Here is a 16,130-nt window from a genome sequence, read left to right as displayed (position 1 = left end):
AAGTCCTTCTTGGCAGTGCTACTCTAAAGGAGTTCTTCTCTCAGTCTCTCAGTATACGTATCTGGGATTGTCCCAACCCAAGTGCAACACCTTGCATTTGCTTGAGTTGAACCTGATGAAGGTTATACGGGCCCTCATTTGAGTTTGTCAAGGTCTCTTCAGATGTCATCCATTCCTTCTGTTGTATCAGTTACACCACTCAGCTTGGTGTCAAACTTGCTGAGGGTGCACTCAATCCCACCATCTGTGTCAGTGATAAAGACATCAAGGAGTATCAGTCCCCAGACAGACATGTGGGGACACTTCCCCTCACTGGCCTCCCCCTGGAAGTAAAACCACTTGCAACAACTCTCTGGCTGCGACCTTCCAAGCAATTTCTTATCCACCAATTTATACTCAATAATGCTCAATAACCATTTATTGCAGCTTCTCATTGTGAATGAAAAAATAAAATAAAATAAAATAAAACAAACACAAGAACACAGCATTCAAAGACCATACTTTGCAGCTTGGAGAATTTGAAAACGTATGGTAGAATATACCGTGTGCCAATGTCAGTTATTTCCAGTGTAGGACATTCTGCTTGTTACTAAAGAATTCCCTTACAAGCATCATTTAATTTTTGGCTAAGGCTGTATATGCTATTGAGTAGATTACAGAAAATTGAATCATTTTTACAGGATTCACTTGACAACAACAAAGAATACAAGAAAGCTGATGTAATATAAAGTTACCTTGAAGATGAGCTTCTTTTTCTTAGATTCAAGAGCAATAGAGCTATGCCAAAAGACATGAAATCTTAATGTAACCAGCATGCAACACAGTCTTCCTGAATAAAGTAGAAGTTAACGGGAGAGTGTCCTTGCACTAAACCAGAGAACTCTTGAACCTCCCTGGAATACTTTTGATGCTCTCCTTTCCCAGTGAGAACACTAACCCATGAAGACTGAGATGCTTCTCTTTCTCCTCGATTATTGATGGGTGAGCCAAGGACTCTGACCCAAAGAAGCGCTCTCTTCTGCTGGCCTGGGAGCTGTGTCTTCAGAGAAAGGAGATTGGCCCTGCAAAGAAGAGAATGGAAAGCTGACATATAGGAGCTGGGGATAAGAAGGTGTTAGTAAGGAGATTAGACAGCTCATCTTGAACCAGTGTATGTGTAACATCATTCTTTCCTATCCATGTTCAAAGGAGGAGGATTGGAAGGCAGCTCTATGACATACAGAGCATTAACATAAGGCTCCAAATTATCCTACGGTAAGGACAACAACAACAACAAAAAAGTGGAAAACATTTACGATTGAAGAGAGGGAGAAATTGAAATAGAGAAAGTCTCAGACTTCTTACTTGCAAGTAGAACATGAGGTTTAATATGAGTGAAAAAAAATTAGTCCTGATGTGGAACACCATCAGTGAGGTGACAGAGGTTGAAACAGCTCTCCACAACCATCTCATTGCTAACACAACAGAGGGACTTAAAAAATACAGGACTGAGGAAACCAAAATATTCACAGCGCTTGACCTCAGCTCCAATGGCTTCTACCTGCCGTGTGCCTTACGCAGCAGCCCACCTGCTTCAGAGCTGTCCACACCCCAGCCGCCCTGCTCCGGCTGATATCGCACACTTCACCCTCAGCAACTACTCCGGCCAAGGAGCCACAAGCGGGGTGTGTGGGCGGAAACCAGCACCACGGGAGCAGCCCAGCCCAGCCCAGGCGGCGGATCGGGGACCGCCTCCGCCATCTCGTCCCGAACCGGGGACACCTCCGGTGCTCCGTGTCGCCCCACACCCTACAAACCTCCCAACTACCCCGCTCCCCCTCGGCCCCCGCGCGGGGCTCCGCTCCCTCACCTGCACGGCCCAGTCGCCTTCTTCTTGGCCGAGGCCGGCCGAGCACAGCGAGCTCCGCCGCTCGGCCGCGCCGTGCGGCAGCCCGGCGGGGAAGCAGGGCAAGAGCGGCCCGAGGAAGCGGAACTCGCTGTCGACGGTGCCGGCGGCGAGGCGGACGTCGTAGACGTAGCTGCGGGGCAGGGAGCCGGCGCCGCTGTCGGCGGCGGAGCGCGGGAAGGCGGGCAAGGGCCCCGGCTCGCCCCGCCGGGCCCGCCGCACGTGGGCGGCCACGGCGGCCGCCGCGCCGGCCACGAAGAGCGCGGACACGCAGGCCAAGCAGACGCTGAGGTACAGGGTGAGGCGGCCGTCGGGCTCGGCGGCCGGCGCCTCTTCGCTCGCCCGCAGGCGGCCTTCGGAGAAGCCGTCGGCCAGGGCGACGGCCAGCGTGGCGCTGGCGGAGCGCGGCGGCCGCCCGCGGTCCCGCACCAGCACCACCAGCCTGTGCCGGGCCGCGTCGCGCTCGCCCACGGCCCGCGCCGTGCGCACCTCGCCGCTGTGCAGCCCCACGCGGAACAGCCCCGGCTCCGTCGCCTTGGCCAGCTCGTAGCACAGCCACGCGTTCTGCCCCGCGTCCGCGTCCACCGCCACCACCTTGGCCACCAGGTAGCCCGCCCGCGCCCGCCGCGGCACCAGCTCGCCCAGCGCCGCGCCGCCGTCGGCCGGCGGGTGCAGCACCACGGGCGCGTTGTCGTTCTCGTCCCGCACCAGCACCCGCAGCAGCGCCGTGGCGCTCCGCGGCGGCGAGCCCCCGTCGCCGGCGACCACCGTCACCTCCACGGCGCGCACCTGCTCGTAGTCCAGCGGCCGCACCACGGACACGGCCCCGCTCTCGGCGTCCACCGACACGGCGGGCCGCTCCTCGCCCTCCTCCCGCACCAGCGCGTACCTCACGCGCCCGTTCGCGCCCGCGTCCGCGTCCGTCGCCTTCACGCTGCCGATCCGCACCGCGCCCGCCTCGTTCTCGCTCACCCACATGCTGTACGCCGCCTGCGTGAAGCGAGGCGCGTTGTCGTTCACGTCGCCGACCCGCACCCGCACGCTCTCGCGAGCGCTCAGCCGCGCCCGGCCCCGGTCCGTGGCCACGATGCTCACGTTGTACTCGGCCGCCGTCTCCCTGTCCAGGGCCGCGCTGGTGCGCAGCTCGTAGTGGTCGGCGAACGCGGCCGTCAGGCTGAACGGCACGTCGCCCTCGACGGCGCACTCCGTCCGCCCGTTGTCGCCGGAGTCGCGGTCCCGCACGCTCAGCAGGGCCACCACGGTGCGCGGCGGGGCGTCCTCGGGGATGGACGCGCTCACCGAGCTCAGCTCGATCTCCGGCGCGTTGTCGTTCACGTCCAGCACCTCCACGTGCACTTTGGTGTAAGCATAGAAACCCCCGCCGTCGCTGGCTCTCACCACGAGCTGGTGAGTCTTTGCTTCTTCAAAATCCAGATTACCCGAGACCCGAATCTCCCCCGTCTCCGGATTCAGATTAAAGGGCTCTCGGGATCCCTCCAATGCCTGGGTAAAGGCATACCGCACTTTGCCGTTGGTTCCTTCGTCGGGATCCGCGGCCGACACCCGCACCACCAGCTGCCCCGGGGGGCTGTTCTCGGCCACGCGCACCTCGTACACCTCCCGCGAGAACACCGGCATGTTGTCGTTGACATCCAGCACCACCACCCGCACCTCAGCCGTGCCCGACCTGGGCGGCGAGCCCCCGTCCGTGGCCGTGAGCACCAAATGCAGCTCCCGCTGCTCCTCGCGGTCCAAAGGACTCTCAAGGACGAGCTCCGCGTATTTGCCTCCCCGCTTCCCCGTTTCGAGAGCTAGGGAGAAATGCGAATTTGGAGAGAGGCTGTAATTCTGCAAACCGTTCAGACCCACGTCCTTATCCCGCGCTTCTTCTAGAGGGAATCGAGACCCAAGAGATGCCGTTTCGGGTATCTCCAGAACCACCTCCTTCTGCGGGAACACGGGGGAGTTGTCGTTCACGTCGCGAAGCTCCACCTCCCCGCGGATCAGCTGCACCGGGTTCTCAAAGAAAAGCTTGAAGAAGAGCGCGCAGCTCTCGCTGTGCGGACAGATCCGCTCTCGGTCCAGCGTCTCCGTGACCGTCAGGACGCCGCTGTGCGGATCGAGGCGGAAATGCTGCTCGCTCCCCTCGGACACCACGCGCGCCTTGCGAGCCGCCAGCTGGCTCGGAGAAAGCCCCAGGTCCCGGGCGACGTTGCCCACCCACGAGTCCCTCGCCATTTCCTCCGACACGGAATAGCGCAGCGTCTCGGCCCCGCTCTCCCACACGCAAACGCACACGAGCCACAGCACCACTCGCCTCTGGCCGCCGCCGCTCCGGCTCCCGCTCGCCGTCCCTCTCCGCCACGGCCGGCCTTTCCCGGCGCCCTCCATGCCTCGCCGCCTCGCTCGCCGGCCCCGACGCGCCGCGCTGCCGCTCGCCGACCCCAAGCCGCCGCACTTTGACAGCGCCTCGGCCCCGAAGCCCCCCAGCGCCCGGCTCCGTGCCCCGCCGCCCTTCCCGAGCGGCTCGCACGGCTCTTCTGCGCGCCTGCGCCTGAAAGCGCGCTGCGGCCACAGGGAGCTGCCGCTCCGTGGACAACATCCCCACCCAGCGGCGCGACGCCGAATTGCTCCTTCTCCGCCTTCCCACCAGTTCCCGGTTCGAATCTCCTTTCCCCTTGCACACACGATCCTGAAAGTGGAATGGAAACTCGCCGCTTTTGGCAGCAGGTTTCTGCTATGGGTATCACTTCTCAAGTCTCCATGGCAAATTCTTTCCTCCGCGCTCTGCGATTTTTGCAAAATGTTTTGTCTTTTCCATTGGTGGTGGTGTTGTATTTTCTTCTTTTTCTCTTCTTTTTAATCAGCAGATAGTAATTAACTAGAGAGGAGAGGAGACACATAGCATTACTGAATGTGTTAATTGATGCCAGAGAGCTGACAGGGAAAGGTGTGTATAGGAAATTGACATGATTTTCCAGTACTCTGAGTTGCTGTCACATTAGGAAGATAATTCTCCTCTAGGACTGAATCCTCATAATGTTTTCTTCACATTGGGTGAGGCACTGCAGCTCACCTGCACGACCCAGGGCTCTCATGTTTTCCTGTGTGAAAGGCATTACTCTTCCTTGACATGACAAACATATTGCACGTGTGCTTGATTTTATCACAACACAACAAAGCTCCCACACCTATCTGAAAGTTGTCCCCAGTTGTACACAAACAAATCAAAAAGATGCAAACCGCTTTCACAATTTGTAGATACAGATGTTTGGGAACTCCAAAAATCCTGCTATAAAGAGGGCAGAGGAAGGGAAGGAAAAGGAAGGCATAGATTCGGTCACCCTTGTATTATATTCTTCCTTTAAGTATTGGGAGGCCACAATGAGGTCTCCCCAGATCCCCAGATCCTCTTCCAGGCCAAACAAACCAGTCTACTTCAGGCTTTGTCCACAGCCCAGATTCTTCACTCTTCTGATGATCTTCATGGCCTCCCTTCATTCTGCTCCAATTGCTCCACATCACTGCTGGTGGCCACAGACCTGGACACGGTTCTCCAAGCGGATCCTAAAGAGAGCAAAGCAGAGAGGGACATTCACCTCCCTCACTCTGCTAGCTATCTCTCTTTTTGGATGGAACCCAGAATACAGATGGACATCTGGGCTGCATGCATGCAATTATGGCTCATGTCCACCAGAAACTCCAAGTCCTTCTCCACAGGGCTGCTCTCAGTTCTTCCCCAATACTGTACTCAAAACTGTGATAAATCTGATCCAAGTGCAACACCTTACACTCCAACTTGTTGAACCTCATTCATTTCACACAGGCTCCCTATTCAAGTCCCTTGGGATAGCATGCTTTCCTTCTGTTGTATCAACAGCACCAGTCACATTAGTGCAAGCAGCAAACTTGTTGAGGTTGCCTTTGATCCCACTGACGAGATTCACTGACAAGGATGTTGAAGAGCACTGGTCCCAAAAGTAGTGGGACCTCTCTCTAGGAGACATCACTCATCTCCAGTCTCCACCTGGACGTGGAGCTCTTGACCAGAATCCCATGGCTGTGACCATCCAACCAGTTCCTTATCCACTGAATAGTCCACCATTCAAATCCAAATGCTTCCAACTTACAGTGAAAGTTGTTGTGTGGGACCATTCCAGAGGCCTTGCACAAGTCCACATGGAGGACATCACTTACTCTTCCATTGCCTAATGAAGCTGTTACTGCACCATAGAAGTACACCAGGTGGATCAGACAGGATCTGCCCTTGGTGAAGCAATGTTGGCTGTGTCAGATCATCTCCCTTAATTGCATAAGTCTTAACATGGCTTCTAGGAGAATTTGTTCCCTGATCTTCTCTGGCACAGACAGGAGGTTCATGGGTCTGCAGTTTCCCAGCTCTTCTCAGTAGGCAACATCCTTGCCCACCCTTCCTTGCCTAACTCCAGTAAACAGGTTGTATTTCTTCACTGCAGTGTTCCAGTTGTGTGAAGCTTCTCACCACATCTCCAGGATAACAAGTAGGTAGTACTTTTCTAATGTCCTAAATTGTGTTTTATAGCTCTTTCTTATTTCCCATGATGCACGCATTGTGATAGAGGAACTTCAGGTGGACTTCAAGATGCGTTACCTTCTTAGAGGTTCCCTCCCTAATTCCTTTCAAACAACTCTGAGGGAGGAGAACATTGCCTGTGCTCCCAATCCTTTCAGCATCATTCCAAAGGATATGAATTCCATTGATGTTTTCTTGTCCACTCTTTGAAAACTCCCTGAATCTTCTTGAGAAAGCAGGATAGAGTAGCTCTCCAGCTTTGTCAGGTATGGGAGCCTCTTCTTGTTAATGCAAAGGCAGGCCATCAACTTCACTCAGATGCAGCCATTGTTGTGCTTTCCTCTTCCATTCCTTTGGCTTGGCTTTGGAAGCACGACAGGCTAAACAGCATCTGAGACCAAGACAGTTTTTTATCTTTCCCTTCCCTCTTTCCATGCATGCAATGCACCCATCCTTCCATCCATTTGGAATTGTTACCAACTCACAAATTACAATTGTTACTAGCCACAGAAGAATTTCGAGTAAAATCAACTGTAGGCCAAGTGGTTGAGTAGAGAAAATTGGGAACATGGCTTGCAGAGGGATTGCTAGATCACAGCCTGAACCAGTGGTTGAGCCCCAGGTGAGAAGGGATGGCTAAGCCAGGGAACTCAGGTGCAAGCAACGTACCTGAGTGACTGGAAGGGGTGGATCCAGGCTCCATCCCTTCTCACCCCCATTTCAGGGTTAGCAGAAAACGGAGCAGCGTCTCTCTGAATAGAGATTGCACGTCTCTTGAGCAGTTGTTACAAGGGGTGAGCCTCTTTGCACACACAGCTCTTCATTCATGTCTTGCAAAAATGACAGTGACACCTGGGATCCATCTGCTAATGCTCCTGACAGGACCTTGGCACCTCAAGGAGAGGAGAGGGGATCCAAAACCTTGCTTATTGTTGTCTTCATATTGATTCCACTATGGCTGGGGACAGACCCAGGAAGAGGAGAGCCTCCCAAGACACTTCCCACTCTGACAGACCTCAACTCACAAATGGCACGTTGTTCTTCATCCTCAGACGTAGAAGTGTGTGAAAGGAAATATAGACACATAGGGTCTGTATATAACATAGCACTAGTTTGCCTGTCCAAACCTACCTGAACCACTTCAGTCCTAGAAGCTTTATCCACCTGCTGGTTGCTTTCATGTCGTTTAACACGTTGTGTAACTCTTGGGTGCGAGTGCATCTTATGTGATACACTTTCCTAATCTTGTTCTCTACACGGGCAGGAATTTCCTTCCTATGTGCAGAAGACTTGATGGGTTTGCCTCCTTGTTGCCATGCACTCTGCTTCCATGGTTGTAGCAAATTCCAGGGAGTGTTTTCCATCATTCATGAGTGAGATTAGTGACAAAGCACTCATCACTTCTCTCATTTGCAATATCTAAAGCACCCAATTCACCCCTCCTTCAGTGGTTTCTTTAACTTCTCCTGTATGACGCAGTACTCTGCTCCATGCTGCTGTGTGGTCAGGGATCAGAAGGTTATTGCCTCCTGTATGGGTTATGACCATAAGTTGACATTTGCAGTCATTGTGTCCTCAGGGGCAACTGATAGTAACAGAGACGGTCCCTCCTTCAGACAGAAGGGCCAGGCACAGGGCCTGGAGAAACTGCAGGGCCTGTTTTGAGGGTTGGAGCACCTGCAGGGCCTGCTGCAGGAACTGGAGCAACTGTAAGGCTTGTCATGGGACTTGGAGCAACCACGTGTGTTAAGTGGGTTGGAGCAACCACAGGGCCTCTTGTGAGAGCTGGAGAAACGACACTGCGTGTAATGAGAATTGGAGCAACCAGAGACGTTTTGAGACACTGGGTAACTGCAGGGTCTGTGTCATGCATTGGAGTAACCACAAGGCCTCTCATGGGAGTTGAAGAAACAACAGTGATTATCAGTGGGAATGCAGTGACTCCAGGGCCTGTTTTGAGAGCTGGTGAAACTACAGGTCCTCACACAAGATTTGAAGCAACCACAGGCTGTGATGGAGGAGCTGGAGCAACTGCAGGGCAGATAGCAGGGCTGCAGTAACTACAGGCCTGTGGCGGCAGTTGGAGCAGCCACAGAGCACGGAGCAGGGCTTGGAGCCACCACAGCAACTGGCACAGGCCTCAAAGCAACCACAGGCACTGCAGGGAGGGCTGAAGAAACTGCAGGGCCTATCACAGCAGTTGCAGCAGCCGCAGGGCCTGTCACGTTGTCATCAGAGTTAGAGACCTGCTCTTCCCTTCTCTTGAGTGTGCTGATTAGCACTGATAAATGGCAGTAGGCATAGGCCAAGCCCCAGCACGTGGCAGTGATTGCTGTCTCTCTACAGTTGCCAGAGTGATGGCGTATCTGCTGCAAACAGTTTCCCAGTTCTTCTGGATCCTGCACTTGTTTTTGGGTGTAGATCCAAAGCACTGATGGTGCCCAGTCTTCTAGAGTGCTGCTAGTATCCTCCCTCACACTCTGATAATCGTAAATTACTAGTCTGGCAGGCAGTCCTGACAGTAATGAGAAATAGAAACATAGAAAACATTTCTACACTTTTCTGCAACATTTCACACAGAGGGTGGTGACACACTGGGACAGTTGCCCAGAGAGACTGTGGATACCCCATCCCTGGAGGCATTCAAGGCCAGGTTGGATGTGGCTCTGGACAGCCTGGTCTGGTGGTTGGCGACCCTGCACGTAGCAGGGGGTTGAAACCAGATGATCATTGTGGTCCTTTTCAGCCCAAGCCATTTTTTAATTCTGTGATGCTGTGACAACAAGAGATGCACAGTGCAATTGCTCACCACCCACAGAGCAATACTCATCCAGCCCCCAAGCAGAAACTGCCCCCAGTTTCAGCCAACTCTCCCAGTTTCTCATTATGCATTTTGTCACATGAGTTGGAATATCCGTTTCGCCAGGTTAGGTCACCTCTCCTGAATCCATCCCCCCAGCTTCTTGCACACCCACAGCCCCTTTACTGGCTGGATAGCACAAAAAGCTGAAACGTCTTCAACTGTGCAGCACTGCTCAACAACAACTAAAACATCGCTGTGTTCTCAACATTGTTTTGCTCCTCAAAGCAAAACACAGCATCACTCTAGAAAGTAAATCAGCTCTATTCCATCTGAATACAGGACCATCAGACACACAGAAATTAGGAGCAAAAGCCAGCCGTAGGCAAACGGCATCAGCAGATAAGGTTGGGCACTTGGCTCCTCATTCATTCCATGCAAGAACAGCACAGACACTCAGTATGCTTTCTTTTAAGCCCTGACCTCTGCTCCTGAACGTCCCAAGGTGGACCTGTAATCATTCCTTACTCACCTATGCTACCACCACATTTAGGAACAGATGCAGGCTGAGAACAGATTCACAGACCTCTCCTGCTCTGACTCCCCACAGCTCATGGAAAGGGCTGTCCGTCAACATCACCAGTAGAAAGGCTTTAAACAATGAGTGATCCTTAATGGAGCTGAGAGCTAGAATGGTATCTGCACATCAAACGATGCAGCCCTTATATTAAAACTCAAATTTTTTTAGATTTCCCAGTAGATTTTATTGGTTTTGTAACCACACATTCAAATCATGGAAATACAGGAGTGAAATGAAGTATTAGAAATATCACATTGCTCTGAATTCTCTGCTGTCTTACACATGATGTTCCAGAAATGCTCTAGAACCATACATTTAGACATGAGATTAGAAAACCAAACCAAATTGCAATAAATGTGTCAAAGAGCATCCTGTACAGCAACCAAGAAACTCCTGCCTCACTGTGCACTGTGTGAATGTCAGCCATCACTACAGCAGCCAGCTACTCAGTGTTAATAAAGAATGCCTTTGCTGGCAATATTCAGCTTGGATAAACAGCGATACAGCATGGCATGGAATAGATACCATTACTACACAGCCCACCTGACAGCAAAAAAGAAAGCATGAAACCTGAATTACAAAAATGTTCAGCATATTTTCTTTCTGTGTTTAACTTAATACCTGGAAGCAATTGCATTATCAGTATTACAAATTATATCACATAATTCCCAGCATGCGTCCAACCCCAAACATAATAAAACTGCAGAATAAACAACGAATACAGCGCTGCTTAAGAGGAGTGTCCTTGCGCTCTCACAGAGCAGCACGGCAATTCCCTGGTACATTTTTGGTGCACGCTGGGTCTCTCCTTCATTTCAATTGGAAGAGATCAGCCCACGAGGACCGAGATGCTTCTCCTTCTCCTCCCTTACTGATGGCTGAGCCAGGGGCTTTGATCCAAACTGGCATTCTCCTCTGCTGCCCTGGCACCCGTGCCTTCAGAGACGGGAGCTCGGCCCTGCAAAGAACACAGTGCAGGGCTGACATGGGGCCGTAAACGCTAAGCAGGAAAATATTTAAACCCTGTAACGAGCCCTACAGACCTACTAAGGCCCTGCTTAAAGACCTCAGAAAAGCATAACTGGAAATCTAATTGGGATCAGACACTAACTATTCCCTCATGAAGAGGTCTAAATGAAGCATGAAGATGCTCTAAAGACAACGGTAAAAAGAGGATAAAGGATGGGGGAACTCAGACAGCAACGGAGGGGAAACTGACTCCGAGGTGACAGCAGTTATGCCGTCGCCGATGCCGTGCAGGAGAAACGCGACGCCACCCATCACCGCCACGGCCTCGCCGCAGCTCCCCGCCGTCGCACAGCCGCACTCGGGGCCGAACCCTCCCTCGCAGCCTCCGTCCCCGCCTCCCTCCGTGCCCCGCACCGCGCTGCCCCCGCGCTCCCCCTCGGCCCCCGCGCGGGGCTCCGCTCCCTCACCTGCACGGCCCAGTCGCCTTCTTCTTGGCCGAGGCCGGCCGAGCACAGCGAGCTCCGCCGCTCGGCCGCGCCGTGCGGCAGCCCGGCGGGGAAGCAGGGCAAGAGCGGCCCGAGGAAGCGGAACTCGCTGTCGACGGTGCCGGCGGCGAGGCGGACGTCGTAGACGTAGCTGCGGGGCAGGGAGCCGGCGCCGCTGTCGGCGGCGGAGCGCGGGAAGGCGGGCAAGGGCCCCGGCTCGCCCCGCCGGGCCCGCCGCACGTGGGCGGCCACGGCGGCCGCCGCGCCGGCCACGAAGAGCGCGGACACGCAGGCCAAGCAGACGCTGAGGTACAGGGTGAGGCGGCCGTCGGGCTCGGCGGCCGGCGCCTCTTCGCTCGCCCGCAGGCGGCCTTCGGAGAAGCCGTCGGCCAGGGCGACGGCCAGCGTGGCGCTGGCGGAGCGCGGCGGCCGCCCGCGGTCCCGCACCAGCACCACCAGCCTGTGCCGGGCCGCGTCGCGCTCGCCCACGGCCCGCGCCGTGCGCACCTCGCCGCTGTGCAGCCCCACGCGGAACAGCCCCGGCTCCGTCGCCTTGGCCAGCTCGTAGCACAGCCACGCGTTCTGCCCCGCGTCCGCGTCCACCGCCACCACCTTGGCCACCAGGTAGCCCGCCCGCGCCCGCCGCGGCACCAGCTCGCCCAGCGCCGCGCCGCCGTCGGCCGGCGGGTGCAGCACCACGGGCGCGTTGTCGTTCTCGTCCCGCACCAGCACCCGCAGCAGCGCCGTGGCGCTCCGCGGCGGCGAGCCCCCGTCGCCGGCGACCACCGTCACCTCCACGGCGCGCACCTGCTCGTAGTCCAGCGGCCGCACCACGGACACGGCCCCGCTCTCGGCGTCCACCGACACGGCGGGCCGCTCCTCGCCCTCCTCCCGCACCAGCGCGTACCTCACGCGCCCGTTCGCGCCCGCGTCCGCGTCCGTCGCCTTCACGCTGCCGATCCGCACCGCGCCCGCCTCGTTCTCGCTCACCCACATGCTGTACGCCGCCTGCGTGAAGCGAGGCGCGTTGTCGTTCACGTCGCCGACCCGCACCCGCACGCTCTCGCGAGCGCTCAGCCGCGCCCGGCCCCGGTCCGTGGCCACGATGCTCACGTTGTACTCGGCCGCCGTCTCCCTGTCCAGGGCCGCGCTGGTGCGCAGCTCGTAGTGGTCGGCGAACGCGGCCGTCAGGCTGAACGGCACGTCGCCCTCGACGGCGCACTCCGTCCGCCCGTTGTCGCCGGAGTCGCGGTCCCGCACGCTCAGCAGGGCCACCACGGTGCGCGGCGGGGCGTCCTCGGGGATGGACGCGCTCACCGAGCTCAGCTCGATCTCCGGCGCGTTGTCGTTCACGTCCAGCACCTCCACGTGCACGCTACTGCGTGCAGAGAGACCACCGCCGTCTGTGGCCCTAACCACTAGTTCGTGGGTTCCTGCATCCTCGAAATCGATGTTTCCCGAGATCCGGATGTCTCCCGTCTCAGAGTTCAGATCAAAGAGCCTGCGACTAAGTTCAGAAGTCTGTGTGAACTCGTACCGCACTTTGCCGTTGGTTCCTTCGTCGGGATCCGCGGCCGACACCCGCACCACCAGCTGCCCCGGGGGGCTGTTCTCGGCCACGCGCACCTCGTACACCTCCCGCGAGAACACCGGCATGTTGTCGTTGGCATCCAGCACCACCACCCGCACCTCAGCCGTGCCCGACCTGGGCGGCGAGCCCCCGTCCGTGGCCGTGAGCACCAAATGCAGCTCCCGCTGCTCCTCGCGGTCCAAAGGTCTCTCTAGGACGAGCTCCGGGTATCTCTCTCCACTTTTCGCACTTCTTACTTCTAAGGAGAAATGCGAGATTGGGGTGAGGCTGTAATTCTGTAAACCGTTGATCCCCGCGTCTTCATCACGAGCTTTTTCCAGGGGAAAACTTGACCCAAGCGATGCCGTTTCGGGTATCTCCAGAACCACCTCCTTCTGCGGGAACACGGGGGAGTTGTCGTTCACGTCGCGAAGCTCCACCTCCCCGCGGATCAGCTGCACCGGGTTCTCAAAGAAAAGCTTGAAGAAGAGCGCGCAGCTCTCGCTGTGCGGACAGATCCGCTCTCGGTCCAGCGTCTCCGTGACCGTCAGGACGCCGCTGTGCGGATCGAGGCGGAAATGCTGCTCGCTCCCCTCGGACACCACGCGCGCCTTGCGAGCCGCCAGCTGGCTCGGAGAAAGCCCCAGGTCCCGGGCGACGTTGCCCACCCACGAGTCCCTCGCCATTTCCTCCGACACGGAATAGCGCAGCGTCTCGGCCCCGCTCTCCCACACGCAAACGCACACGAGCCACAGCACCACTCGCCTCTGGCCGCCGCCGCTCCGGCTCCCGCTCGCCGTCCCTCTCCGCCACGGCCGGCCTTTCCCGGCGCCCTCCATGCCTCGCCGCCTCGCTCGCCGGCCCCGACGCGCCGCGCTGCCGCTCGCCGACCCCAAGCCGCCGCACTTTGACAGCGCCTCGGCCCCGAAGCCCCCCAGCGCCCGGCTCCGTGCCCCGCCGCCCTTCCCGAGCGGCTCGCACGGCTCTTCTGCGCGCCTGCGCCTGAAAGCGCGCTGCGGCCACAGGGAGCTGCCGCTCCGTGGACAACATCCCCACCCAGCGGCGCGACGCCGAATTGCTTCCCACCAACGCTGGCGATGCTGAAGGAGTTGGAGGTTCGAATCTCTTCTCCTCCTCCAAATTCGATCCGAAAGGCGCTCTGTTTAAATAACCACCCCGTTTGACATCTTGGTAGAACTTCCTGTGTCTCCACTGCGAAAGCTTTTGCTCCCTGCTGAGTGGAATTTACGGCATGTTATGTCTTTTCAGTGTACTGAAAAGTCACATTTTCTTTATTTTCTCTTCTTTTTTACCAGCTTGTTGGGAAGGGTGGTGGTTTGGACACATAGGAGCATTGAATGATTGAACTGGTGTGAGACTTCTTACAGGGAAAGATGTTTCAGGCAAGTGATTCACCATCACCCCATCTTGCCATCACACTAGAATGATATTTCTGCTCTAGCACTGAATGCTGATATTGTTTTCTTCACACTGTGTATCACACCTCACCCAAAGCTGCTAGGGCTCTAATGCTTTCCTGTTTGATAGAGTGTGGCTGATGCCAAGGGGAGCATCCCTCTGCAATATGAGAAATAGTGCCCACATGGGAAGTGCCTGAGCACTCAGAGTTAGCACTCAGCTGCGTTCATGTTTATGCATTGTGAACTCCATTGGGGTCCTTTAACAGCAGCTGGGACCCCCAGTCTCACAGATATGTGCAGAAGGGAAGGAATGTGAAGAGTCAATCACGCTCTTGTTTGTAAGTTCATGTAAGTATTGGAAAGCCACAATGTGACTCTTCTCTGGGCTGAACAAGCCAGTCTGCCTCAGCATTTCTTCATAGCAGAGCTGCTTCAACCTCTTTATGTCCTCTTGTCTTGTTCCATTCACTCCATGTCACTGCTGGTGGGCACAAACCAGGACACAGTATTCTGGTGGATCCTCATGAGTGCAAAGCAGAAGGGGACAAGCAACTCCCTCACCCTGCTTGCCATGTCTCTTCTGATGGAACCCACAATATAGTTGGTCATATGGGTGGCAAACACACAGTTATGGCTCATGTCAAGATCTTGGTGCACCTGAAACTCGGAGTCTCCACAGGGCTGCTCTCAGTTACTTCTCCCAGACTGTAATCATACTCAGGAAGAACCTGACCAAAGTCCAAGTCCACCTCATGGACATGTTGAACCTCATGCGATTCATGTGGACTCACTTCCCAAGTTTGTCCAGGTCCTTTGAATCCATCCCTACCATCTCTTGCATGAAGTGTACTTCTCAGCTAAGTGTCATCTGCAGACTTGCTGATGGTGCATCTGATCCCACTGTCTCAATTCATTGATTGAGATGTTGGAGAGCATTAGTCCCAGGACAGACCCCAGGGGGACACCACTCTTCACCAGTTTCCACCTGGACGTAGTGCTCTTGACCACAGTCCTGTGGCTGTGACCATCCAACCAATTCAAATCCTTATCCACTGAACAGCTCATCCTTCAGATCCACACCTCTCCAACTTTGAGATTAGGGGGTTGTGTGGGACCATGTCAAAAGCCTTGCACAAGTCCAACTGGATGACATCACTTACTCTTCCTTCATCCACTTCTGATTATCTTCATGTCCTCCTCTTGTCTACAGCATTGGGTCAGAGTTCCATTGCTTCTACCATTACAGTGCTTCTTTGTGAAGCCTCTGCTGTGAGCTCCCAGAAGAGTGGTGCCAAGGGGAGCATCCCTCTGCAACCAGGCAAACAGCGCCCACATGGGAAGTACCTGAGCACTCAGAGTTAGCACTCAGCTGTGTTCATGTTGATCATTTGTGAATCCCACTGTGGTCCTTTTAACAGCAGTTGTGACCCCCGGTCTCACAGGTATCAGCAAAAGGGAAGGGATTGAAAAGACAATCTCCCTCCTGTTTGTAAGCTCATTCATGTACTGGAAACCACAATGTGATCTTCCTCTAGGCTCAACAATCAGTCTGCCTCAGTTTTCCTTCATAGCGGAGGTGCTCTGATTTTCTGATCATCTTCATACCTCCTCTGCTTTTGTTTCATTCGTTCCATGCCAGTGTTGGCGGGCACCAACCGGGACAAAATATTCCAGGTGGGTCCTCATAAGAGCAAAGCAGAGGAGGACAATCACCTCCCTCACCCTGCTAGCCACCTCTCTTTTCATGGAGACCACAGTACAGTTGCTCATCTCTGCTGCAAGCATGCATGTCTGGCTCGTCTCTGTGCACCTGAAACTTCAAGTCCTTCTCCACAGGGCTGCTGTCAGTTACTTCTCTCCCAGACTGT

The 16,130-nt window shown here is 55.5% G+C and overlaps 1 protein-coding gene and 1 pseudogene across 2 annotated transcripts; both read right to left on the bottom strand.

Annotated features, from left to right (window-relative positions):
* Positions 1 to 971: 971 nt before the first annotated feature.
* LOC306951839 (protocadherin beta-15-like) lies at positions 972 to 4,487 on the bottom strand (annotated as a pseudogene). The gene is made up of 2 exons: positions 1,850 to 4,487; positions 972 to 1,061 (listed from the first exon to the last, which is right to left on the bottom strand). The product of its transcript is annotated as a protocadherin beta-15-like (transcript).
* A 6,198-nt stretch (positions 4,488 to 10,685) lies between these two features.
* Positions 10,686 to 13,891, bottom strand: LOC306951838 (protocadherin beta-15-like; the record flags this gene model as incomplete). The annotated part of the gene is given in 3 exon segments (XM_079542405.1): positions 10,686 to 10,775; positions 11,254 to 13,683; positions 13,685 to 13,891. Coding segments are annotated over 3 exon segments (2,727 nt in total).
* Positions 13,892 to 16,130: the final 2,239 nt, after the last annotated feature.

Source organism: Tetrao urogallus (assembly GCF_951394365.1).
Source record: "Tetrao urogallus genome assembly, chromosome: 14".
Classification (NCBI taxonomy): domain Eukaryota; kingdom Metazoa; phylum Chordata; class Aves; order Galliformes; family Phasianidae; genus Tetrao; species Tetrao urogallus.
The sequence above is the reverse complement of the archived record's forward strand: the minus strand, read 5'-3'. Positions and strand labels throughout refer to the sequence as shown.